Below are 26,146 nucleotides of genomic sequence, written 5' to 3'. Positions count from 1 at the left end.
GTGTATACCAGCCATTAAATTTCCCCTCAATACTTCTACATTGAGAACAGCACTCCCTGGATAAAAAGGGTTTTCCAGAAAGGCATTCAGTATTCATCTGAGGATGAATCCAGGAGGATTCCAGTATTAGGCTGACATCGACTGCAAACCACTGACTGGGACCTGACCCTCTTCCCATGTGCTCCTGATTTCCAGGAGCTGTTCACCTGAAGACAAACATACATCTTGCTGAAGTCAACACGAACGCTCACATGCTGCAAGACAGTCAAACTCTCCTCCACCCTGTTGAACGTGGGTAAAAGAGCACACTTCAGTCAAGATAGGACGGAGGCTGTGCGTGCTCTGAACCTACAAACACAGGTATGCCTGAGCACCCCGTCCGGGCAGAGGACCCTGCCTTCAGGTCAGCTGCACGAGAAGAACTTCCAGGCTCTTTCTCTGCTGCTGAACGGTCCACTGGACCATTTCAGCATCCAGATGGGCTCCTTTGTGGTTGCCCAGCTGTGAGTTAAATTGTCAGCTTGCTCCGGGTAGCTCACAGAACAGCTCCTGGGCACAGACTAGGAGTGAGCATGGGCCAGGGGCCACTCCAGCAGGCAATTTGCATGCAGTCACCCTGCTTTAGAGCTAAACCAATTTAAAACCACGGAGGTGGCCAGGCTAGTTCAGCTGGCTGTAGGGCTAGAGAAAGGCCCTTACATTCTTTAGCTTATTAGTACAAATATCACTGGAGGGATCTTAACCCAAGAAGCGTTTATCGATAAATTACTTTGAAAGATCTTCCATACCTAATACAAATTAAGCATCTTCCTTAAAGGGATTTTCTTGACAGGTTTTGTAATTCATCCATACATAAACCAAAAGTAAGATACATTTATTGACACAGCTGCCATTTATACAGTTTTGTGCCTCCCTCTCCCTAAAAATAGAGCGAGGGTAATTGAACTGAAAACCTAAAGACTTCCAAAACACAATTACATAACTTGCCACACTTGCCCTGTTTTTCCCCTCTACTCCCCCCTCCTCCTTATTGTTTAAAGAGGTCAAGGTTATTAAATATAAGCTCCTACATTCACACAGGAAGAAAAGTGAGACCTAAACGTAAAGATTTTTCATGCAGCATGAACTTGCCCACGTAGCCTACACATACTGTTTGTTTACCAATTAGGCTATGAAATTGATACTTTGATGTACAGTGTGTGCAACTCATGCGGGCGAGATAATGGTGCAATGAAAAAACTTCTTTCCCCTCCCTGACTCACATGTGTTTACAGTGTCCAAAGCTGCAACCCTTATTCCGGCTAATTTATTTACCTCAGCAGGTGTGTTGTCTATGCAAGGATGGCAGTTTGATGACCCAGGTTTGCAGTGTTAGTTGCTCTAACGTAAGCTTTCGCATTGCGTTATGCAGAATTACAGCTCCGATACTTCTGCTCTAGAAACTTACGCACGCTTGGGAAGCCGTGAGAAGGGTTACTTTAATAATTTCAGTCTTATCTACGAATTTATAGCTTCCAATAGCGTGCTGATTTATATGGCATGGCACTATACATCAGGTGCATGCTGCCTCAGAAAATTAATGCTGCATTCTGGCAACCATATGGGCAGCTGGCGAGCGGCCAGGAGACCAGCAGAGCGTGACCCTACCTTCACGCAAACCTTCCCTATGCAAGAGAACTGTTTGCATGAACTGCACTAGCCCAGGAGCAGAAATAAAGGGATCCTGTATGTTGTTGTTGCTTATAACCATCAGATCACCCAGGGGCAGACGTACGCCAATATGATTAATGAGAGAAGCTGCACAGACACGACCCCCTTGCGGCAGGTAACCACATGGGCTCTGCACTTCTTGATGTCTCGGGGAACAGAGAGGATTGCAAAGGTCTCCTTGTATATCTGTGTTTCTTCTTTATGGATCTCTCTTCTGGTTGTTGCTCTCACCTGTGACAAAATTCAGCTTGCAAGCTCTACGGGGAAGGGCATTTATCTTATTTGTTCTGTTAAAAGCGTATTATACTTTGAGTGCTGAACAAACAATCACAATCATGGCTTACAGTAGCTTAGTTACCTTAAGCACCTTAAAAAAGAAAAGAACATTGTTCAGTAAGGAAAGAAGTAAAAACCATTTTTCATTAGCACTTGCAAGTAAAGCAGTTTTTGTTCCCCATTCCTTCGCTTCTCTCACACTATTATTTATCAAGCATGCGACCATTTACAGAGTTAAATCTAACTTTGCCACCGGCTTCAGTGGGACTACCAACAGGAATACTGGGCTGAACTGGAAACTCCTCAGATAGGATTCTGTCTTCTCACTATGTAAACGATAAAAATACCAGAAAGAATACAGAGGAAAATTTCATTTAATGGTTTTGAGCAACTTTATGCAGTACCTTAAATAGAAGATGCCTTGATGATAGGTCAGACACACGGTCCTGTTTACAATGTATTTTATGCGTATAATGCTTTCCATTCATAAATATCTCCAAATTCTTTTTACAACTGTTCACAGGAATCATGTCACTTGCTGGGCTTTACAGCAGCTGTTTTACTTCCCATTGCAATAGCCCTACAGAAAAAACAAGGACTGAAAGTGAAGCAGCACACATTTTCCACTGTAAACGAGCTGGTACACTCTAATTTCATGCTTTAGCTCTCTGCCCATGAGCTTTTCCAAGCAGGTCAGAGCTTATGCTTTATCGCCCACAGAACAATCTCCATACGCATACTGTCCTGCTGGTTCACTCAGAGCTAGATTCTTGTCTGCATTATGATTTTTCTTAAACCCTGATGCTGTGCTAAAGCTGCTGCTGTTTGACTGTTGACGGCAACAAATTGCTCTGCAGGTACAGGCGGGCCTGGTTTCTTTCAGTACCGCTTCAGCACGGTCCAGCTCAGCGCACAGCTAATCAGCAGCATGGTCGCTGCTGGTATCTGACCGTCAGTAGCATTTCCATTGCTCCTGCCACTACAGGAATACATCGTAGTGACTTGGGATTTCTGAGAAATGACATCCAAACATTATCAGCCTGCTCCAGTTCTGCTCAGTCTGAGCAATTTATTTGTATCCAGACTGGAGTCTAGCTAGGGTTTAGACATGCTGACTAGCTGTAGTTAAAATAGAAATAAATAAATTCACAGCTGATTATATACACCACGTGGGTCCAGCACAGTGATAATTTTATTCCTGGTGCTCCGCGGCGTTTGAAAACCCAGGCGTGCCAGCAATGCTAAATCAACTACTTTGGGTAGCCAGTTTTCCCAGAGCAACCGCCTCTTTTCCCCAGAGAAAAAAAAATTATCTATGTGGCTTGTAAAGGCAAAATGGTAATCTATGCACGCCCTGTACCTACAAGTCTCCTTCCTAATCTTGAAGTAATACAGCCACTGTTTTTCATCCTGTGTCCTGAGTAATCCCATTTCACCAATATCCAGACAGAGCCAAGCACCCAAATCAACACACCACTCCGCACATGTCATCTGCAACGACAGAGCGCGCCGCTATCTGCCCGGGTTGCAGACTCTCGCATCACAGATTTTACAGGCACTGCCAGAACATCCAAAGTTATCTGGCAGCACACTCTGGATATGGAAAAAAAAATACCCAGCATAATTTTTTCCCTTTTATGTAGGAAGAGTTATGTTTGGGGTTTTTTCTTTCTCTTCTTGCTACACTTCTAAAAGGAATATAGTTTTAGGATGATATTATTACAGGAACTTGAGGTTGTGTCCCCCCCTCCAAGGTCTGCGAGGGCTTTCAGAAGGCCTTTCAACCTCCCCTCTACCCCCTGTCCCCCTCCCGAGTTTGAGACCCAAGAAATAGGATCTATTCTGTCCTTGGAACTATAAAGCTCTAATATGGCACAGTTTCAGATGTAGGGCAAAAGTATATCTGACCTTCACCTGTAAAACCAGAACTGCTAGTACTTACACGGGAGCTATGCTGCTGGATAAAAACAATAATTTAATTGCTTAATGTAGCCAAGGCCTCCAAGGGATCTCCTTCTTCAAATAACCCAGCTGATCAGAGCTTCATCAGCAAAACCCTCTCGTCTGAACTCCCTCAGCAAAGAGGAACTTGAAATCCTTTGCCAGGTACACTAAAAGGGTATTTCCCCTTTTTCCAGCTACCTGAAGAAACAAAAAAGATACACGCTTGGATGACCGAGTTCAAATACAGTCGTTCAAGGACTAAGTTTCAGCGGATGCCCAATGCAAAGCAAAAACACGAGCCTTGAAGTATCAGGGAGCATTAGTTAGTCGAGGGAGTAAAAACCAAAGCCAAACCCCCCTGGAGCAGGACTGGATTCGAGTCTATACAACGGGCGATGCCCCTGACAAGCAATGGCCACATTTTGTGAGAAACCACACATAAATTTTATATCTAAAAGCCATTAAAGCGTATCTGATGCTTTAATTCCATCTCGGGTTCACCTCAAGCTGCGGAAATTGCTGTCTTTTTAGACAACCCCCTTCACGCAGCGCTCCGAAACCACTCTGTAACCACCACGGCGCAGAGCGGCGCCCGGGGAAGCGGCGGTGCGTTACGCCCCTCGCCCCCCTCGGCTTGGCCGGGAGAAGCTGAGGCTCAGGGCGGCAAGGTGAGGGGCTGGAGGCCGCTTCGGGGCGGCCTTGACCCGCCGTGCTTGCGTGTCCCCGCCCGGCCGTGCGCCCTGACCTCTGCCCGCGGGCCCGGCGGGCTGCGGGAGGGGCGGCGGGGAAGCGGCGACATTCCCGCCCGCCGGGCCCTGGAGCGGGGAGGCCGCGGCGAGGCCGCGCCAGCCTCCGCCCGCCCTCCTTTTGTTCCCGCGGCGGACCCGGCCCTTTGTTGCTGCCGGCGCCCGGCGGCGGGCCCCGAGCGCGGCCAGGGCTCCCGCTCCTGCTGAGGGACGGACCGACCGACCGCCACACCGTGCGGCAGCACCTGGAGCACCGCGCACTGCCCAGACCCCCCCGCACCCCTCCCCGGTGCGGGAAGGGGAGGGGGCGCCCTCCTGAGGTGACGGCCGGCGGGAGCGCGCGCGCTCACGCACGCGCACACGCGCGCGCCCCCGGTGAAAGGCGGGCGGCCGGGCGGGGGCGCGCACGGGACGGTGTGTGAGGGAGCGAGCGAGGGGAGGGCGATACCGGGGCGGAGAAAGGCGGCAGCGGCGGCTTCGCTCGGCTCAGGGCAGGCGAGCGGAGACAGACGCCGCCGAGCCGGGAGACACGGCGGCCGCCGCCGAGCCGGGGCATCCTCTCTCCTCTTCCCCGCCCTTCCTCCCTTCTCTTTCTCTCCTTCGCCGCTGTCCTCCGGGGCTGATCGCTATCAGCGGCGCGGTCCCGGGGTGTTTCCGCGGCGTCCGTGCCGGCAGCGGCCGAGGGGAGAGCCGGCCCCTCCCCTCCCCAGCCGGGAGTGAGGGACCCCCCGCTCCCTGTCCGCCTCCGCCCCTTGCCGGGGCTCGGTGGAGAGGGCCCGGCCCCGGCTCGGCTCCCCGGCGGCGGGCTCGGCGAGGATGTCGGGCGGCGGCAGCCGGGAGGAGGAGCGGCGCAAACTCGCCGACATCATCAACCACTGGAACGCGAACCGGCTGGACCTGTTCGAGATCAGCGACCCCACCGAGGTGAGCGACCCCCACTCCTCACCCTCTACCCCCCCCCCCCCCCACCCCCGGCCCGGCTGGCTACAGCCCGGCCCACCCCGCCACCCGCTCCGGGCTGCCCGGGAGGTGAGACACCGCGCCCGGGCCAGGCCGCGCCCGCCTCCGCTCCGCCGGCCGCCCGCGGTCAGCCTGGCCGCCCTCGCCGCCCCCGCACCCCCACCCCACCCGCGGCCGGGGGGCTCCGGCACAGGCCTCCCCCCCCGCCCAGCTCTCCGCTAACGCCCGGCCCGCTCCGGGGAGCGGGTGTCGGCCCCGGGCCGTGCCCGGGGCGGCTCGGGTAAAAGCAGGTTGCAGTGGCCGGGGAGAGAAAGGGAGCGCGGCACCGGGGCCCTTCCCCCCCCCACCTCCCCTCCTCTCCTCTCCGCGGGCACACGCCGGTCCGGCCCCGCGGGACGGACGGCTCCGAGGCAGGAAACCCTCGGGGAGCTGGAGGTGGCGAAAGGGGGCGGGCAAGGGCGGCAGGACAGAGGCTGCGCCCCCCGACCCCGAAACGGGTCACCTCTGTGGGCTTTTTTTGTCTGTGACTTAAACGGCGGCTGGTGGGAGAGGAGGGCTGAGAAGCCTAGAAGCCTGCTGGTGGCCTTTTTTTTTTTGTTATTGTTGCTGCTGCTGCTTATTTCTTTCTTTAAGTCGTGGGCTTTGTGCGGCAGGCGGCTCCCCGCGGGCGGCCCGCCCCGCCCGGGTGCTGCGCGGGCCGCCGGCGCCGTGTGCGGGGTCGCGTTCCCGGGGCTCCCCGCGGCGGCGGGCTACCAGCCCTCGGCGACAAGCAACCCCCCCGCCAGCGGGGCCGGAGTCCTGAGCTCACATGTTGTACCGGAAAAACACAGCGGGTCATTTCTTCCTAATGAAATGGGTGTTTCTGGTGGCTGAGAGAGGCCGGGGTCTGCTCTTTTTTTTTAAATTTATTTTAAAAAAGTAATAGCCAAACCACACCCTGCCGCTACCCCTTGCCATGTTCCCTTTGGCTGGTTAGTGCTGTGCGTCTGGTTTAAGAGCGGCGGGGGGGGCGGAAGGCTGGGGAGGCAGGTTACAGCGCTGTGTATGTGTGACAGCGCTGCCTGCTCGAAGGGTGGACGCCGATCGTCTGCCTGTTCCCGGGGAAAAGGAGGAAATTCATACTTGCTCTTGGCCTGGCCCCAGTCCTGGCTGTTTATTAACAGGCCCTCTGAGAAATCACATTGGCTTGGTTTTGGAGCTTGCTCCTGTTTCTGCATCCAGGTGCTGGCTGCCAGCGTAGCCACCAAAAAGTCTTGAAAGCAATTCTAAGATTATTCAGTCTGCGATAGCTTGGAAGGAATTGCTTTGGGTCTTTTCAGTTCTTCTCGTTGCAAACTGTCTCTTGAACGCCAGCGTGAGGGCTATCTGTGATTACTTCCTACATCTTCCAGTATTTATCATCATTTAGAGCTCCTTGCATGTATTGCCTAGGTTTTAACAATACCACTGTTGGCTAATAGTTGCTTGTTCAAAAAAGCGGGCTGATGCTGGCGTGAAGGAGCCTTCGTGATTGTGTTTGAGAGCGTACCACAGCCTTTCTGGAATTGCAGGTTGACTGCGAACTGTGGGTTATTTTTTGTCTGGTTAAGGCATTTGTCCATTCCTAATACATTCTAACTCCAACCTGTTTTCTCCATGTTTATGGCAGATTGTGCTTCTGTAGTTCTGTTAGGAAGTAGCTGACAAATCTTACCATTTTTTAGGTCAGCCCTACATGCTTATCATAATGAAATAGGCTTTGCATGAAAGCTACCAGCTTTGTTATGGTTATTATGAAAAAAATAATAATTTTACTTCCATTTGCTCCACACTTCTGCAGTTCAAGCCCCTGCACCTGTATAGGAGCATACTTACTGCTGTCAACAATGGCATTTGTTTCAGTTGAACTACGATAGTAAAAATTAAGTGCATGCATATCTCGTGGAATGCTTGAGCCTTTTAGACTACTAGTTCTAAAAACACTTGATAAGACTGCAGGTGCGTTTACAACAAACCCAGCAGTAGGTAATGGTTTTATAGATAAAGTGTATTTTCCTTCCAGATAATTGCAAATACAAATGTTGGTGTTTTTTTCCACTGTTACCCTGAGCTGACCCAAATTTGGCAATATTTTCAACCCAGATGATGGTGTGATTCACACGTGTACTATTTAGCAGCTTAAATGAAAGCCCGTTTACTCGACTGCCTGAGAGCTGACAATCCTCTGTTGTTTTCCCTGCTTTTCCAGACTCAGCTTGACCATAAGGCATGTCTTGCTTATTGTAGGGGCTGCGGCGAGCGCGGCGTCTGTGAAGGAGCACTAACCTGGATATGACTTTCGCTTGGGTGTGCCTCAGCTGGGTCAAGCTGGATCATTTTAAACTGTTCAGACGTGGTTGTTGGCCGGCTGGGTTAACTTTGCAGCTAGCACGTGCCCATGCCGCAAACTGTCACCCAGGAGCTTCTGGTCAGATGCACCGTGTTTAGAATATTGAGACTTGATGCCTTATAGTGATTCCCCAGGCGTTTCTTCAGGGTAAACAATCTGGTTTAAGTGACTCGTCGTTTACGTTTTCTATATATAGAGAGTAGGATTTTCAAGAGGAGTTAATCACTTCCTTAATAGTAGGGTTTCAGGAAGATTTATGTATTCAGAAAAGAAAAGGAAAAGTGAAATGTAATGTAAATTGACTAGAGTTCTGACAGTATAGCTTAGGCATGACAGTGAGAGGTACTGGCGTGTGACCTGCCGATGTACCTCTGTGTCAGTCTGAAGGGTCTACTTTTTCTGGGAGACACAATTGGCTCTAAGTCCACTGGGTCCTCGTCACTTTAATGGAGAGTGTAAAATGTGACTTGGTTTTGAATCTATTTTGAAAGTAGTTTGTGTGGGGTGTTTTCAGATAAGTGCTTTGTGAAGTGAATCAGTTTGAATTCCTGTTAATATTTTATTGTGTAGACTAGTCCTAAGGGATTACAGATCCACTTGTCTACTTGCCTCTTCTGAGGGTTAGACACAAATGACTTCTTAAAGTATATTGTCTCTAAGATACTGAAAAGCAAGAGTCTTGGGTAGGGCATATTACGGAGTTCATTACTAACTTTTTCCTAACTTCTTGTGATACAAACAGTTAACTAAGTCATTGAGTGCTTCTTTTCCCCAGCAAAACAGGGATGAAGGGAATTTTCTATTCTGTGCTCAAGGTTGAGCATTCCTCTGTCTGTATGCTGTATGAGGAAGACTGAAGACTTCTTGGAAATGAGGGTTTCATACCTTAACTTAAGCTTTCACTGTAGTGAACTCATGCTTGAGAGCAAGGTGGTCATTTTAACTCTGTTAGGTATTTACCTGTTCTAACACTTGTTGCTGTTCTGAGAAATCTGTTAATAATTTGCATTATTGTAATTCTGAAGATTTTTTTAAAATCATTATTCAGAAAGTAGCTGAGAGAAGCTCTGTGGCTTGAGAAGCTTTTAAATGAACAAAGTGAAAGCTCTGTTTTTAAAGTTCTAGCAGCCAATACTACATAAACTCTAACACTGTCAGGAGTGATGCTAGGTACAGACCTTTGCTAAATAAGTCTGTAATACTGGTACTAATTTAAACTTGATTACTGTCTCTACTTTAAATGATGAGGCAGCTACAGCAGAGTTTGGGAAATGTGGGGTGAATCCTGTTTTTGTTTGTAGATAAATCAACAGTCAATTCAAAATGAAGCAGTATGTTAACCCTTTTCTTTAAATCTGTTTCCCCTTTCCGTTCCACTTTGCCCTTGCCTTTGTTCCCAAGTATTACCAAGTGTTTGGATGCTTTTGATATTTGGGTTGCTTTTCTCTATTTCTTTTTCTTCTTTTTGGCCAAAGAGAGAAATGCAGGAAAAAGACTTAGACCTTTTGCAGTAGGAGATAAATTGATGTTTTGATCTTAAGTCTTGGGTGATAATAGTAACCAAACTTTTCAAAAAGGAATACATTTGAATTAATGATTTGGTAACAAGTGCACTGAGTTGTTTAGAAGCTTATAGGTAAGAAATGATTTGCATTTATACACTTCTTTCTTCCCCTCCCCAGTGAAATTGCTTACTGGAACCAAGTGACTGATTATGTAAAGTAGCTGCATATGGATGTTTTTAAGGGAAAGCAAGGAATGAAAAGGCACTGTAGACTAGTGCGTTTATCGTTATTGTATAGAATGAATATAAATCTTCCTGAAAGCATTTAAGACTTGTTGGTCTAAGACGCCATATGTGATCTAGGTGTTATAATTATTGTTGATCTTAACGACCAAATAAGGTTTCATCTTTAATGTATGCTTTGGTAATTGTATATGAGAGGAGGAGAAGCACTGGTTTTTTTCTGAACATGGTTTGTGCATTAGGAATGTGAATGGCATTTAATTTTTTGAGATGGACACTTTTTAAAGCAAGTGGGATTTTTTTTTTTATAATTGCCCAAGGGCTTGGGGATTGTTGTCAGAAACATTGATCTGTTGTAGTTTTGTTTTCTGATGGCAAAAGCTGTTGTAAACTGATCTAATATACCTATGTATTAACAAAAGTAGAACAGTCGAATCGAAAAGCTTAGAGAAATAACACACTTCGCATTAAGAATAACTCTTAATGAGTATTTAACCTCTAATTGGCTGTAGTTTTTTTAAAAAATGAGGAATTTAGAAGGTCTTTATGGCTATTTGATGAATTTTGTTTGAAGTAACTTGTGTAGGCTTAGCAGCAAGGTGTTAGGAATAACTCTTTAGAATGAAGGGGTTTTTTGTGTGGTTTTTGATTTGAGTTTTTCTTGGGGTTTGGTTTTTTGTGTTATATTGACTATTCCCCTCTTCTCATGTTATATATGTTTTGTCTAGTCAGTATGTTTTAAATTCTTGTCGTTGGCTTTAAATACAAATAAGCAATCTGCTTACAGAAAATGTTGCACAGTACACTGGATGACAGGATATTTTAGGGTTGATGCAACTTCTGTCTTTATTCTTTGGGTTCAGGTCTGATTCTGGTTCATGAAGTGTCGTAGGGAAGACTGATATATGACATAAGTTTAGTCTCTTCAAAATAGTTCTGCAAGATTGTTATTTAAATCTAGTTAAAGCAATAAGGCTTGGGAATCTTTTAGGTTTTAAACCCCCTGCAGATTCTTGTCTGCATGGTTGCTCACCCATAGGCTTTTAAAAATCTGGCTCTGAGACTTCTAAAAGGACTAATGTTTTAAGATTGGGATTATCAGTGACTATGCCTATGGCATTACGGATGATATTAGTAGTGAAAGTGTAAGCCTGGAGCTAGGGGAACATCATCTAAGTGGTGGAAATGCTTATGCCTTCCAAACGTGTTGGGTTCTGCAGCTTTTGGTAGTTTTAACTAGTACAACTCTGCAAACTGTATAGATCTCAAGAAGCTGATAATATATCTGAAAATACTGTCTTTTTAAGTTTGCCAGACCTATGATATGGAAAATAAATTTGCTTTGCAACAAATGTTTAAGCTAATATTTAGGCAGTCTGGAAAGTTGTCTTAGAATATTAAGGACTGGTGCCTGAGCTTTTTAGTGAGTAGAATATTTTTCAGTAGTTACTACCACTAAACAGGCATGGTTCAAGAGGAGGTAAAAATGCCGAAGCATTAGTTAGAGCTTAGTGATTTCTAACTGCAGCTTATTGACTCTGAGTTCTAGTTCTGCACTGAAATGGCTGGAGAAAAGAAGTCAGGGATGCAGGTCTGCTCATTTGCATCAAAAGGACTATTTGGAGACCAGTTTTCCTTTTAACTAAGTAAAGGTGAATAGTCTTGTCTTTACAAATGAAATATAACTGCTACTATCTAGAGAGCAATAAGAAGTTTGAATTAAGATCCTGACCACAACCTACAGGCAACATTATGAAAAAATTTCTAGGAAGAAGCTTTTATGCTGTGCTTTTAATATTCCTTATATAAAAAGTTATTTCTTGAGTTAGCGGCTAATTAGGTCCATACAATTCAGACATACTAGCTTTAAGAATTCCCTCCTGATGTTGAATCGGTTCCCTGCCTAAAATGCCATTGGCAAGCACTGTTTTTCAGTTGAAAAAAAAACCTAGTCCGCTGGACACATTAGCGATTTGTTTGCACAAGTGTGTTTTTTCTGACAGAAATGTTAAACCAAAATGAATGGGACACACTTCTATGATTTTTGAGGAAAACCTTGCTTTATAGTTCATAAAACAAACCTTGCTTTTATAATTAACGAAATTTTGCATTTGTCCGTAAATGCATTTGTCATCTAAATGGGGGTAGAAGAGCTAAAATTTAGCTGGCAGGTGTTAAAAGTTGAAATGAACTGGTGTTTGTGATAAGGATGTAGATCATAAGAAACCACTCTGAATTTATGTTTGTGTCAGTATTTGTTTGAAAACTTGCTTTGTTACAAATGAAGGGAAATAGGTTGTGGCTATGCAAAATTCAGAGCATTGCATAAAGAGTAGCTTGTGGTTCTGATGAAGGTGGAATTAAAAATCACAGTGTGAAGTAATAAACTGAACGTTACGGTAAACCTAAGTGAAGGAAAATAGAGCAGGTATTCCAGATAAGTAATGGAGTATTTATTTGCTCTGCCTTACAAAATGAACTTTGTGCTAATGGAAGCTTCTTCTGAAGTGTATTTGAGTAAAGCACTACTTAGGTAATTCTTCCTAGCCAAAAATCTCAAAAAATCAAGAATATTTCCGTATAAAACATAGAGAGTGATGCTCATTTCAGTGAATAGAGATGTACAGGATTTTGCTTTTAGCTTGTAAAAAGGCTAGAGCCTGTTAATTCTTGCTGTTAAGGTTGTTAAATTGATTTTGGAGGTCTTTTCTCCTGACAATGTAATTTTTACCTTAAAAAATCAGCTACTAGTAGTGAAATGCAATAATGTTTTTGGAGGATAGTTGTTTTTTTATTTTGGTGTTTTGTTTTTTTTTCTTTAAACTGGATGTAAAATCCCAACATATGAATAATTTCAATAACTGTTAAGCAATATATTCACATTAATTATGTTTGTTAAGTAGCTGAGATGAAGGTAAGCGGGCAGTGTGGTGCATTAGGTCTAGCTCATAGCAGAGTTAAGAATTGCCATATAAACAACTGTCTGCTCTCTAGTTTTGTAGAACATGTAGATCACAAATGGTGAATAATGTTGAGTGCGCATCTCCCTGGAAATTTTTTGAGGTTTGTGTAAAAAATATAGCACCATGCATTTCTGTTTCTGGATGGAATCAAGATCACTAAAAGTGGAAATGCTCAAGGACCATTGCTTTTCCCAATTTGTTGGGTTTCCATTACTCTCTTTTCTTTCTACTCATTTGTTTCTTTACCTCCTTCCATGCTCCTCTCTTGCTTTCAACATCAGTAAATGTTACTGATTTGCATCAGGATGCTCCTTTCACTTTTATTATTTTCTAAGCAGTCAAGAATGTGGAAATTGAGCTGAAATTTACAGTAACAACACTAATTTCTAGCATTTCCATTCAGTTCAGTGGCTCATGTAAAGGAAATGTGCATATCTCTTCTTTCCCAAGTTGTTGCTCAGTGTTCTTTGTGGTCAAGGTGTGTCTAAAGACAGCTTTTTCGTTGTCTTGGTTTATCCGTATGACTAAGGGGCTTAGAAATATTCTTTAGCTAACTTTTTTTTTTTCTTTCAGTGGATGTTATTGGGATAAACCAAACCAGGTATTAGATAGTTCTTCTGGATGCGTGTATGACTTCACTCATAATTCTAGTTAATCACTCTGCAGAGATTTCCTCCCCCCCTTAATTGTAGGTAAAAATTTCTGCTTTTCTGTAACTGTCCTTGTCTAGAAGTTTGATAATCTAAGGTGAAAACAGGAGACAACAGAAAAAATTCTGTGGTAGCAATTCAGTTCTAGCAGTACCATTCAAGCTATCTTCCTGGACTGTACCATGCCTTGTGAGCTTCTGTGTAATGAACAGATGTATAAGGTCATAATATAACTTTCTGCAGGGTGAGGATAAGTTTTCCATGTGATTAGTTGACTTCCTTCAATCACCAAATTGCAATTCTGCCTTTCATTGCTGTCTAGTTTGGTTCTCTAGTAAGACCCAAAAAAAATCTGCTTTGAAATGAAGTCCAGTGTTCATTGGTTTTTCTTCAGTACTTGCCTGTTTTGCCGATACCTTCTGATGCTAGGTGACTTACGGTGTTAGGTATGTGTAACTTGGTAAAATCATTTTGTGTAATTCTTCAGGATTATGGTCATTGCTTCTCTTAGAGGCTTTACCCTCAAGGTTATCAGCTGATTAGTATTATCACAGGTTATATTTCATTACATTTTCTAGAGCTGCTTTCTTTCCATGTGTGCTCACGTGTAAGTTAGATCCTTTGCTCAACTGCTCTCCAGATCCTCTTCTAGTCCAGATATTCTTACCAGGGAGTCAGTCCTCTGATATCACCTTCATGCTTGTCTCCTTATGAAGAAGCCATCTGTCTAGATACTGCTTGCTTCATTTCTCTCCATACAGAGCAGGACAGGGCTCTTTATTGGGCTGGTCTGTCTTGGACAATTTTGGCGTAGATTACTCATTACTTCTGGAAATGTCCTTAGAGTTTGAATCCTGAAAGACCTGCAAAAAAGTCCTAGGGCTAGGGCTGTCATCTAGAAGATCAATATATGGTGTTAGTTTTAAGTGCAAATGGGACACTAGGAAATGTAAATAATACTCCAATGCACGTATTTCTAATCTGTCTTGAATTTTTGTCCTGTAAACAGGAGACACTGTTAATAGAGTTTGTGATTCTACTGATGAGATTGTGTAAGCTCCTCTTCTATAAGTTGGTCCATGTCATCTGTTCCAATTGACAGCAGAAATTACAAATCGTCAACTTTGCAAGTTTTAAGCTTTTTTAAAACGGCGCTTCGGATTTCTAATTTTACTTATGTATTCCAAGAGTATAGGTTACACTGAAAAAAAAAAAAAGAGTTACTATAGCGATGCTTTTCAAGGACATTAGAAAACCTGCTGGTTTGCAATGTAATTGGAAATTGAGTATCTGTTTGAATATATGACTCCTAATGCCAGGTCAACTCTTGGGTAAATATTCTGGAATAGGTTTGTGTAATATGGCAGTGGTTGCTGTAGGGCAGCGGCAGGCTGAAACAAAAGTCATCTTGTATGTTAACGGCTCCAGGGTGGGGGGGTGTTTGTTTTATTTGTTCATTGTTTTTATTGCTACTTTGATGCATTGTACTCTGTTTTAACTAAAATAAAGGAATACGAAAGCTCTCACAATAACTTACTACCTAGTACTAGATTTACAGTTTCTTGATGAACTGTTTTAAGGCTTGCCCCTGGTGAATTGTGTCCCAGGGCACGGCTGAATTTCTGGTCTACTCTTTAGTGAGAGCCCCTTAACAGTGGGAAAAAGTGAAAGAATGAGTTGTCTGGCAACAATATTTATTTGGCCAACAAAGTATGTTGCCCGTAGCAGCATCTGTGAACCAAAGTTTCAGTGCCTAGATTTTTCAAGCACCCCACAAGTTGTTTAGTAGAACTTTCAGATGAGCCTCGTCAGTCCGCACGTGAGTGTTTTTTTACAGGCAGATCCACAACTCGCTTGCAGTGTCATGCTTTTGCATATATATCTATAGTGTCGCTCCCAAAACCCAGCTGAAGATCCAAATCCCCCTCCTTAATGAAAATTAGTGGCTGTGGCATAGCCTATGGTTGGGCAAAAGAGTTCAGAGGAACCCTCCCCCAGTGACTACAACAAAAGCTCCCCTTCCCTCTGCCCTCCCAGAAGGTGCTCTACTTTGAGCAGCACATCAGCTGGAAATTATAAAGGGTCTTTAACCATTTTGTTGTGGTTCTCAATTTTAGTGAAACCAATTATTCCGTGTTCTCCATTTAAAATCTATGAGGACAATGCTGCATGTCATGCTGTGCCTTCCTGGACAGGAAGATGTTTATGTGGAAACAGACCAAATTGTACAGGTTGTGTTTTAGAAAGCTTTGCAGTGATAAATGGTCTTTATATTATCATTTCTTTCAAGTTAGGAAATCTGGAGAGATCTGTCTTGTATCCACCTTTCATACACAGTTTGATAACACTGTTTGGATCACATGCAGGCATTGCATGCTTGGAGAATGCTGGGTGTTGTGTTAGGAAACATGTAAGTAATTTCCATTTAAAGTGATAGCCTTACTGAACAGGAGCACTACTTATTTTCAGTGTAAACAGAATGGAAGTTTTAAATACAGAAAGAGTTAGAGAACTCTTTTATTCTGGCTATTGAAAGACTGGGATAGATTGCTTTTATATCTGGAAATGGAAAATAATTTGAAAATTGTGGTGGAAAGACAATGTTTACTAATGAAAACATTGCTCAATCCTGCTAATTGGTTTATGTCTAGTGTTTGCTGTAGAGTGGAAACTCAAGAGTGGAATTGCTTAAGGTGTTTGCATTTTGTGATCTAATTCTTTAGCTTTGTTGAAGCCCTAAAAAAAGGTCCAAACAACTGTTTCCTTCTTCAAACATTGGTGAAATGCTCTAATAAAGCCTTTATTTTTTTTTTTGTGTAAGACATGTGTAGGAATACTTTTGATTAAGTCTCCAGAAACACTGAAATTGTATCTAGTATTATAAGAGTGTTTTAGTTGTTGCCATAGCGCAACAAGAACTACTTCAATAAACTCAGCTGCTATGCCTATGACAAACTGTTTTCAGGCAGATGATTGATATGTAGACTACAAAAAAAAAAAAGTAATTTTATACACCATCTTTTGGCATATTCACTGAAGCCATCACAAGCATCTGAAGATCTAACCATTCCAAAGTGATGAAATTATTACAGTCCCAGGAAGTGCCTAAGACGTGAGCTGGGTCTGAAGTCTGTCTCGGGTGTTCTAGCCACTTAACAGGAGAAAAAAAAAGTGGAAGAAGAGAGATACTGTCTCTATCCTAGAGCCTTTTGTCAAGATTTACAGTGAAAAAACTGGTTTTCTGTTACCTTCCGGTGCCTGTCTGTATATAGCTCTTGACTAAAGCTGGCCTATAAGGTGGGATCTGTGATGACCTCACAGTGTTTGAATTTTAGTGTTCAAAATCTAGTAGAATTTTCCTAAGTAGTAATTAAGAAAATCTCTTTAACAATCCAATATTGACTCAGTATCTTGAGTATTAGAAGTTCTGAAGGAGTTACTAATTCTTGTTGTTGGAAATAAGTTGCAGTCTATTACAAACTCCAGAATACTTTTCCTTTCACGCTTTCTCACCTGCATTAAGATTAAGTGTGAACTCAGAAAATCAGTGCATCAACTTTCTGAGAGATTAGCCAAATTTGAAAACTTTGCCTTCTCAAAGTGATCTTCATCTTGAATTGTAAGTATAAGGTGGCAGAACGAAACTTGGACAGCATTGTACCGACGTGAGACAGTCATGTGTCATGCGAAATATCGTACAGCACTCAGATAGTGGTAGTTTGAAGTTTGTTAAAAAAAAAAAAACCACACCAAACCTAACAAAAACCAACCAAATAAAAAAAACAACCTGCTGAAACTCAGCTCCTACCTTAAGTGTCTGTCTTATCTTCGGTGTTCCACATTTGTCTCCAGGTCTTCAAGCATGCACGTGTCCGTGGATACTCATAAATATCCATGTATATAACTATAAATGCACTGATCTAGCACTCTCAGTAAACCTGCCTATGTAGAACTCTTCCACGTTTCCTCCACTCACGCTCTGCCCCAGAAATCTCCAATCTGCAACCCTAAACCAGACACCCCAGTCTTCTACTTAGGGTGCAAAATGCCAATCACAGCAGTCTTCAGCTGTGTGCATCTTGCTACACAGGCTTCAGCAAGACCCTGGGAGCATGACTTTATGGTAATGCAGCTTTGCCAGCAGCCTTCCTTCAGGTTACTGATCAGCCAGTCCTCTAGCATGTGCCGTGTGGACTTTGAAATGGCTGGGCTGCTGCAGTCAGGCCTCTTCATAACGAGCTAGTCCCTGTGCTGATGGTAGCTGTGACAGCAGGGTTTCCTTCTAAGGGAGGGGGGAGAAAAGGTGTTTATTTCTTGCTTGCTGTGCTATTATAACCATAGATACATTGTCCTTATTTCGGGGAGGATTCCTTCTTCTAATACATTTTTGACTTGAGTGTTATCTATTCTATGAGTGCCATCTATGAGTTTTCTGGATTAACCTTGCGCAGAATTTCTCAGCTGCTGAGAAGGGAATCTTGCACCAAGGGGAAAAATTCCTTCCTAACCACTTCAAAGGTAATTAGGATGGTACTCGCAGCAGGTAGAGTAGAGCTAAATTTAGCCAAATCCTGAGGATAAACAGGGTATTTCTTTATGGTGCAAAACAGCCGAGGCAATTGCTGTGATCCTTGATACGCATGCCTTTTTCCTAGCTCCAGTTTCCTTCCTTCCAAGGTAGTACCGTGGCATTATGAGTAGTAGTAGATGTCTGTAAGCAGAGTGAGATACCGGTGTATTTCTGGTACCTTTATACCCTTAATTTCTGAAGTAAACTGTTAAAGAGCACTGATCTTTTGCATGGCTGATTAACACTTAAGTAATATGAAGCCTTTTCCATCTCAGCAGCTTTAACAGGATGAATAATTTCACGTGTACGTACATACTCTGTTCTGCAGCCACTTCTTCACCCACCTCTCAGCACTTCCGAGGCACAGAAAGAAAGCTGGTAGTGGTGACCCCCTTCCTCCCGTCACTGCCATCTCATTCCCATCATGGGGGTTGTCTTCTGCAGCGTGGAACTGTCCAGCTTTGATGCTCATCCAGCTCTGTGGTGTTGATGATAACAAAAGGCAGTGATGGGTTTTTCTGCTGCTAAGGTTTAGCGGTTGTTTTGAGCTGATCCTTACCACTTTTACAGCATCCAGAAGTACTGAATAGTAGCAGTTAAATTTGTATGTTGATATTTACTGGGGCTTTCAGAAATTTTGGCCAGCCCTTCCTCTGCCTTATCCTCCAATGTCCATCTGACTTAAATGTCATTAAATGTTGAAAATGTTTTAATTGGTGCTTGGTTTATTTCAAATTTCACATATATTAATATGGAAAGAAATTTTTATGTCAACTGAAAAAAAATTTTGACAAGTATGGGCTTTGCTAAACCTTATTGCATTTGTTGGGAAAAGCCGCTTACTTGTTACACACAAGTAGACATTTTTCCTATTACTGAGCTTTACTGTTTGTATATGCCAGTACCAAATAACATGTCAGCCTGACTTTTTCCTTACATTGACGGTTGTTCTAAAACAGTTTTGCAGGTAGAAAATATATGATATGTTTTTTCATGTAATAAGCAATTTTGAGCCTAATTCTTGAAAGTCGGCAATGCTCAAGCAAAAATATGCGAGATGATATTAAACAAGATGAGATTATTTAGGTCATACTTAACTTCTACTTGTGTGTAGTTGTAGCCTCTTCTTAAACTGTCTTGTGTTTGTTTAAAAGACATCTAGCATTCTCACTTCGTTATTATGTCTCCAGGACAGTGGGGTGGGAAAACAGTGATGCAGGTACATGAAGTAATGTGTTGAAAAGTGTGTTGTAAATTTGGCTACTACAGAGCTGGAAAGAGAAGCCTGGTTTTTATGCATGTATGCAGTTTGCTGGGTCCTGCCAATTTGAGATTTTTACCTTACAAAATATAGGGTGGGGTGGGGGGAGTTACTCACACTTCGGATGTCATACAGCATCACCACGCCACCCCCGGATTAGATCTGAAGCTGACTTGTATGGTATAGCAAAGAATGCCCCTCTTCTCTATTCAATACCTATGTACAGTCAGAAGTAGGTATGTATCTTTATAGAAAACTTGAAACATGTTAATATTTGGGTTTTTTTGTTTCAAAAACTCAAATATCAAATCTACATGAGACCACCTCATTTCAGTAAGCAGGTAACTTAAGTCTTGAACTTAATGAATAATTTTTTTTTTTTCCACGTGTGTAACTTTCTGGTATTCAAACAGCTAGGAAGCTTATAAACTGTTAATTAAGACAAGTACATATGTTTTATTAACATTCTTAAAGTGAGTACTGAATACAGAAGAAATTAAAAATCCCCAAATGCTTTGCAATCATAATTAAGAAAAAAAGTCTCCTTTAGTGGGTTACTCAAAGTACTTAATCCTAAGGAAAGCTTGCTTCTCGTTGTGGGTAATAATAAAAAATACACAGCAGAAATAATATGGTGTTAACTAAGAATATATGAAATGTGCATGGGTTTTTGTGTGTTTAGGGTTTTGTTTGTTTTTATTTTTGTACAAATAAACCTGGAAAAGTTTACTGTCCTCAGTAGCAGAGAAACAGAACAGTAGCCAGCACATACATCATGCTGGGAGAGATTAGTGGTTGTTAATTAAATAAGAGGAAAAGAGGCTAGAGACTCCTCATATTTTTAAATCCCTTTCCACTTCTGTATACTGGGATCTTTGCTGCTTGACAGGTGTGGTGTGTTGTTTTTGGGTATTTTTTTGTTTGGTTGGTTGGGTTTTTTTAGGCCATCCTTTTATATAAGTCTCGTGACACACTCCCTCACTAATGGGAGGGTAGACCTGTCTTGGTGTAGCTTTTTACTGCAAAGATTCTTCAGGTAATATCACCGGTTAAAGCCTAAATTTTTTCGTGGTGAGTCAGAATATACTTGAAATCTTGCATGATAGTATCACTTACGCCTTCATTAACTATGTTTTAATATCTGAGTAAGCCAAACCGAGTTACTAAATGCTTCTGTAATCTGAGCCTGTTTAAACTTGAAATACTCCTGTTCACGGTTAATCATCTGCATTAATGTTTGTATTGTAACTTGTCCTTGGTCCATGTGCCACTGATATGACAGCCCCTTGATAAGGATAGAATTAACGTTATTTGATAGAATTGTATTTTAGAGCAAGGAAAGGCTTGCAAGTAAGCAAGGAATTTATTTTCTGGTAGTGTGTTTTGGTGGTGTTTTTATTTTTTTGCAATGTAGTGATGACAAATGAAAGGTGGGAATTTTTTAGATGGAGTTAAATAAACATACCAGCCATATCACTGGCTGCAAAACTACCTACAGGGCAGAAGTGCAGGACTTGCTGAGAATTAGAATTGCACAGAACGCTGGCAAACACTTTCTTCTGGTGACTTCTGATTAACACAGCTGCAGAGACCAGTTTTGTTAACTAGTGCTACATGATAAAAACAGTAATTCATTGTCTTCTAGAAGAAATCCTTAAGACAGAGCTGGTAGTGCTTTTTAAAACATAGCTCCTTTGGTAATCAAATGTTCTGTTTGAAGGGTGAAATGAACATGTTCGTGGGTGGATTTTCCAGTGCAAAATTACTGTCCTGACTGAGGAAGTGTGTTTCACTTTGTTCCACATTTTTTTTAAAAAAAAGTATGTTTTCTGTATGTCTGAGACAAATTATAGAAAACTTAAATGCTGAGAATTGCAAAATAAAATTTACCTAAATATATTGAAAGGCTTAGATTGTATTTTCTGACTGAAACTCATTTCAGCATTTTTCCTGAAGCTGAAGCGTATTCCAGAGGGTGGGAATATAATTAGTGAATGAATTTTAGTTAAAAAGTATTTTGCCTTCTTTTAATAAAAATACATCTGGCCTGGGCTTGATCATTGTTAAAATCTGCTCCCTGAGAGCACTTTCTTCTTGAAACAAGCATGAAAATTCTCATTGCTTAGCCCTGTAAACCTTACTGATGATGAAGTGTGGGTAGCCTGTGGCACAGGGAGGAGTTGCATGTCTAAGCTCAGTAGTTCTTGATCACAGCTTAAAAAAGAATGGATGCAGAAATTACCATTTCTGACTCTGATGTTGCAAATTAGTCCATCTCACTTTATTAGTATGGGTCTGTCCACACACAACAGCTTGTGAAATGGAGACCTATATCATCATAGAGAAAATTAGACTTGTGCCTTTTTGTTGTTCAGCAGGACCTCTGAAAAATTTGGGCTTGGCGAAAAGATGTTCTACTTCTGTTTGTTTATTTGTTTACCTTTAGCAATTTGAGACACATAGCTTAAAATTTTAGGCTGAAGACCTTGTGGAGGTGACATCATTGGAGATTAACAGCTTGAGAGGGAAGAAAGCTTATAGTTGGTCAAGACTTCTGTATAGTTTGGTCATGTATCCCAATTTGTAAAGGTCCAAATATGTTTTTTTTACTGTATGGCAGTTTGATTTCAGGACAAAAGACTAAAAATGTGATTCTTGTCTTTTACAGCTATTCAGACTAATTAATCGGTTTCATTATTCCTAAATTCTTCTGTATATCATTTTAATTTAAAAAAAACAAACTTGCTGGACTCTTGGGGGCTGGAACACATGCTGTCTCTTGGATATGCATTTGAAAGGTATGAATCAAAAAGATGAACAAAACCAACTGTTCTCTGCTTGACATCAGAAAACTCAGAGCTAGTTTTCCTAATTCTTCAGTGCCCAGGTAGCTCACTTAGCATTAAGAAGCTTATTTAATTATTGCATTAAATAATTTGAAAATAAACTCATACAAATTTCTTCGATAGTGGCCCGTATGCCTTCTGCATTGAGAATTTCCAAACTCAGGACAATGAGGACCATGTTTTTATAGTGCTGAAATGGAGAGACTTGTCCATGTGATTTTTGTGGACGTACATATCTCTCAGATATTTAGTGATTACCTGACAACAGCTACTAAACAGCAAGTTGCTCTTAACCGATGACAAGGGGATCCGCATGTTAAAAGTAGTGTCAGTAACGTGGTTTACCCTGCTCTCTGTGGAGGAGCAGTCCTCTCCGCTGCTCTGGATATCCAGATTATAGTTTGGAAACGATTTATTACTGGCAGATATAGGACTTGTAGGTTTTACAATGAATTATTGTTAGTCTAGTATTATCGGCAGGGGTGAATATTTTACTTGAGAATTTTTGATCGTGAAATTATTGACAACGATTAGGAAAATCTTCATTTTTAGTGTAGTTGGTTTCTAGAACCAGCGCTGTGGCAAATTCACACAATGCAGATCCTAGACCTGTGTCACAGAAATAGTATCTCCATTGTCATACAGCTATAATTTTACAGTGGCATATAGAAAATAAGTTGTTACATGCAACTTATTAGTTATGTACTGATGTGTCAGCTAAATTAAGTTCATAAAATAAGATCTCTCATCTGCAAATTGAAATTAAGGAGAGATTTACAGTTGAATTGGGTTCTTAGTATTTTGAGGTTGGTAAGGTAAACCACAAGTTCATTTTTCTCCTTGGAATAATACTGTTCCTTCCTCTTTTTTTTTATTTGACGTGTGCAGGAAGAAGGCTGACCTTCTGTTTTGTGGATTTGGGGTTTATTTTGTTCATGAGAACATGGAAAGAAAGAGGCTTCTCTTAGTGCCTGAAGTTCAGATGCTGTTTAGGCCTCTCTCCTTCCACCTGCCCCTTGCATATACTTGTATGAAGTGAACAGCTGAGAAGCTTGAAACTAGACTGTTAATGTAATTAGACCACTTTTTCTTTATTCTTCTCTTGATCTCTCATTTGGTCTATCCCACTTTTCCTTTCGTTCCCACTTTCTGAGTTTGTTTTCTTCTGATGTTCTGTTGCTTTGTGGTGTCCTCCTCAAAATCAAGTTGTACTGCTGTGGTTAGCATGTGATTGTTGTTGTTAATAATAATATTTCCACCCACTCCTGCCCTCCTGTGCCCCACATACCCTGTAGCAACTAGAGGATAGCAACAAATTGGTATTGATGGTGGTAAATCACTTTCCCTGTTGCACTCAGATGCTTGTCTGGAGCTTCAGAACTGAGCTGTGTTCAAAAGTAATACGTACAGCCTAAGGAAACTTGCCAGTTTGAGGATATAGGGGGGATGGGGACTATTTCGTTCGGGTTTGTGTTTGTTTTTGTTGTTTGTTTTTTTTTTTTTAAAGCCTCTTCTTCTGAGTCCCTGCCTTAAATTTCTGTTCGTCTTGCTTTTTCTGATCTTTCACTGCTTTTTGGTGGTATAACATTTCTTAAAGAATGAACAGGACTTACATGTTAAAAGAATCAAATTCCTGAGGACCTATTTATGTCATACAATATCACTTTGTATTCTTAAATGAAAAATTGAGTTAGAGGCTAGTCTTAATATTTTGCACTGGTGAATAGAGTAAGCAAGCTTATTGTAGAGCCACTACACAGTGGCTCACCTGATAATATTTGAAAAAATGTTTTCAGGCTTACAGTTTACTTTATCCACATTAAAAGTGAAATCACTCCGCAGTCCACTAACTACAAATGTGTTCTGCAAAATAAAACTTCTCAGGTGCCAGTGAATAGTCGAGTAGTGGAACAGGTTGCACGAGGAGGCTGTGTAGTTTCTGTCCATGGAGCTTTTTAAGACCAGACTAGCTAAAGCTGCAAAGAGCCTGATCTGACCTCAGAGATGACCTTTCTTTCAGCAGGAGGTTGGATTGGAAGCACCTGAGGTTCCTTCCTCCTTGAATTGTCCTGTGATCCCAGATGGATCAGTGGTGCGTGTGCCTATTCCAGTTTATTTGTGCCTAGGATGGATTGCATTGAATTAGTTGGAGGAATGATTCTTGCTATGTAGAGTAGAACCCCACTTATAGAGGTTTTACTGTCTGTAATCTCCAGCAGTTGGACTAGTACCTGAAGAGAAATTTGCAAGTTATGCTGCTACTTAAACTACTTTATTTAGCTTTTTTTAATCCTCTCTTTTGTCATGGCCCTTCTTGTGACATACATGTTAGGACGTCTCGGTATCGGAGCTGTCCTGCTGGTCTCGTCCTCTATTATTCTGTACTTGGAGGTCAACCTGTGTAAACTAAGGATATCTGCCTCCCTGGATGGTGTAATAATTAGTGTTTTCTGTAGGAGAATAGTCTTGGAGAATCAATTAGCCTGCCCTCCATAGATGTTTAAATACGATCATAGGATACTTTGTTTTGGAAGAGATCTCATGAGGTTTCTAGTCCAATCTCCGGCTCAAAGCAAGGTCAGCCTTGAGGCCTCTCAGGGCTTTATCCAGTAAGGTCCTGAAAACCCCTAAGGACCTAAGGACACAACTCTCTGGGGACTCTCTTCTGCTGCTCGACTGTGCTGATGGTGAAAAAACTTTCTCTGTTGTTTCAACTTATGTCCATTGTCTCCTGTCCTCCCCCCATGCACTACTGTGAAGATCCTTGCTGCATCTTCTTGATAGCCTCCTTGAAGATGTCGTGGGCTGCTTTATAGGTCTCCCCAAAGCCATCTCCTCTCCAGGAGAAGCAAACCTCCTACGGTGGTTCTCCAGCCTCCTGACCATCTTGTGGCCTTCTGCTGAACTTCAGTTTATGTCTGTCCTTCCTGCATTGGTGGCCCAAAAGCAGACTACTGGGTAGAGGAGGATAATCATTTTACTTGATCTTAAGTCTGTATTCCTCCTGTTAATGCAGCTCAGGATGATGTGGACCATGTTTGCTGCCAGGGTACGCTTCTGAATCATCTTCAGCTTGCTGTCCACCAAGGTCCCCAGGTCCGTTTTAGCAGAGCTGCTCCACAGCCAGTCATTCTTGAACCTGTGTTGTTGCAAGACATTATTTCTTTCAGGGGCAGGACTTTGCATTTGTCCTCGTTCACTTCCACGGAATTAAAAAACTGCTCAAAAGCCCAAACAAAAAGCAAGCAAGCAAAAAAAAAAAAATCCCCAAACCAAAACCTCACCTTGTTAGAACTTCCTCTGGCAAAATGTTTAGGCATGTGTTTTGAGTGCTTTGAATGCTGAAATGCTTAGATCCTTTTTGAAGCTGAGCACAGCATTCTTCTACCCCTGTCCTACCCAACTTTTATGACTGAAACTGCCGTTTCAGGATCCCTTTGTGTATCCTTTGACTTAGGCATACATTGAAGGAACGTTCTTTGCTTATACGGTAGATTGAGGGGGGGGTTGGATGAGGTTCTGGTGCTGCGGACGAGAAGTGATTGTAACTTGTCTAAATTCCACTCTGCTTGTTCCCATTTTCTGCTCCTGTGTTTCCTCCTTCTCCAGGTCATGCACCTGTATCAGTTACTAGAATAGATACTTGCAGTGAATGAGTTATGCTGGATTATTTTTGTTATTCTGTGTTTATTACGAATAATATTTGCATTCACTCATTATTAGCTTTATATAATAGTGTATTTTGTGCAGTACAGTGTGTTGACTATTAAATTCTTCGTACTGAACCTCACGTTCTTTGTGTTTGGAATCCTGCCATTGTGTTACGGGTCTCTGTGATGCCTAAAAAAAGTCTTAAAAAAACAGCACACATTGTTTGGTAGCTGCTGAACATGTCTTGCACTTGCAATGTTTAGAAAGAAAAAATTTTAGCTACGAAATGTTAATTTTAATCACAGAAAGGTCTTTTTTCACAGTATTAGAACTTTAAAAAAATCTGGTATAGTCAGTTAGGTATGGCGATTGTGTCAATTGCATGGAAATACAGCTGTGCTGGTAGTGTAACATTTTTGGTGGAAGAAAAGCTGAAGTGCTAGTTTGAAAGTAG

The 26,146-nt window shown here is 42.2% G+C and overlaps 1 protein-coding gene and 1 long non-coding RNA gene across 34 annotated transcripts in view; one reads left to right on the top strand and one right to left on the bottom strand.

Moving 5' to 3' along the window:
- The first annotated feature begins 5,082 nt into the window (after positions 1-5,082).
- Positions 5,083-26,146, top strand: part of AFDN (afadin, adherens junction formation factor) — a 137,060-nt gene continuing 115,996 nt past the window's right edge. For 25 of the 33 annotated variants that reach the window (XR_012659977.1, XR_012659976.1, XR_012659975.1 and 22 more), the window contains exon 1: positions 5,083-5,600. Coding sequence is in view for 29 of the 33 variants with exons in the window: in XM_075089603.1 (XP_074945704.1) it covers positions 5,493-5,600 (108 nt within the window). In the remaining 4 variants the exon portion in view is untranslated. The remainder of the gene's footprint in view (positions 5,601-26,146) is intronic. The other 8 variants (XM_075089620.1, XM_075089613.1, XM_075089608.1 and 5 more) reach the window with 2 other exon arrangements.
- LOC142055542 (uncharacterized) lies at positions 13,021-25,393 on the bottom strand. The gene is made up of 2 exons (XR_012659973.1): positions 17,173-25,393; positions 13,021-14,565 (listed from the first exon to the last, which is right to left on the bottom strand). It is a non-coding gene; the product is annotated as an uncharacterized LOC142055542 (long non-coding RNA).

The sequence above is a fragment of the Phalacrocorax aristotelis genome, chromosome 3, assembly GCF_949628215.1.
Source record: "Phalacrocorax aristotelis chromosome 3, bGulAri2.1, whole genome shotgun sequence".
NCBI classification, from domain to species: domain Eukaryota; kingdom Metazoa; phylum Chordata; class Aves; order Suliformes; family Phalacrocoracidae; genus Phalacrocorax; species Phalacrocorax aristotelis.
Note: the sequence above shows the minus strand (reverse complement) of the source record. Positions and strands in the feature narration are given on the sequence as shown.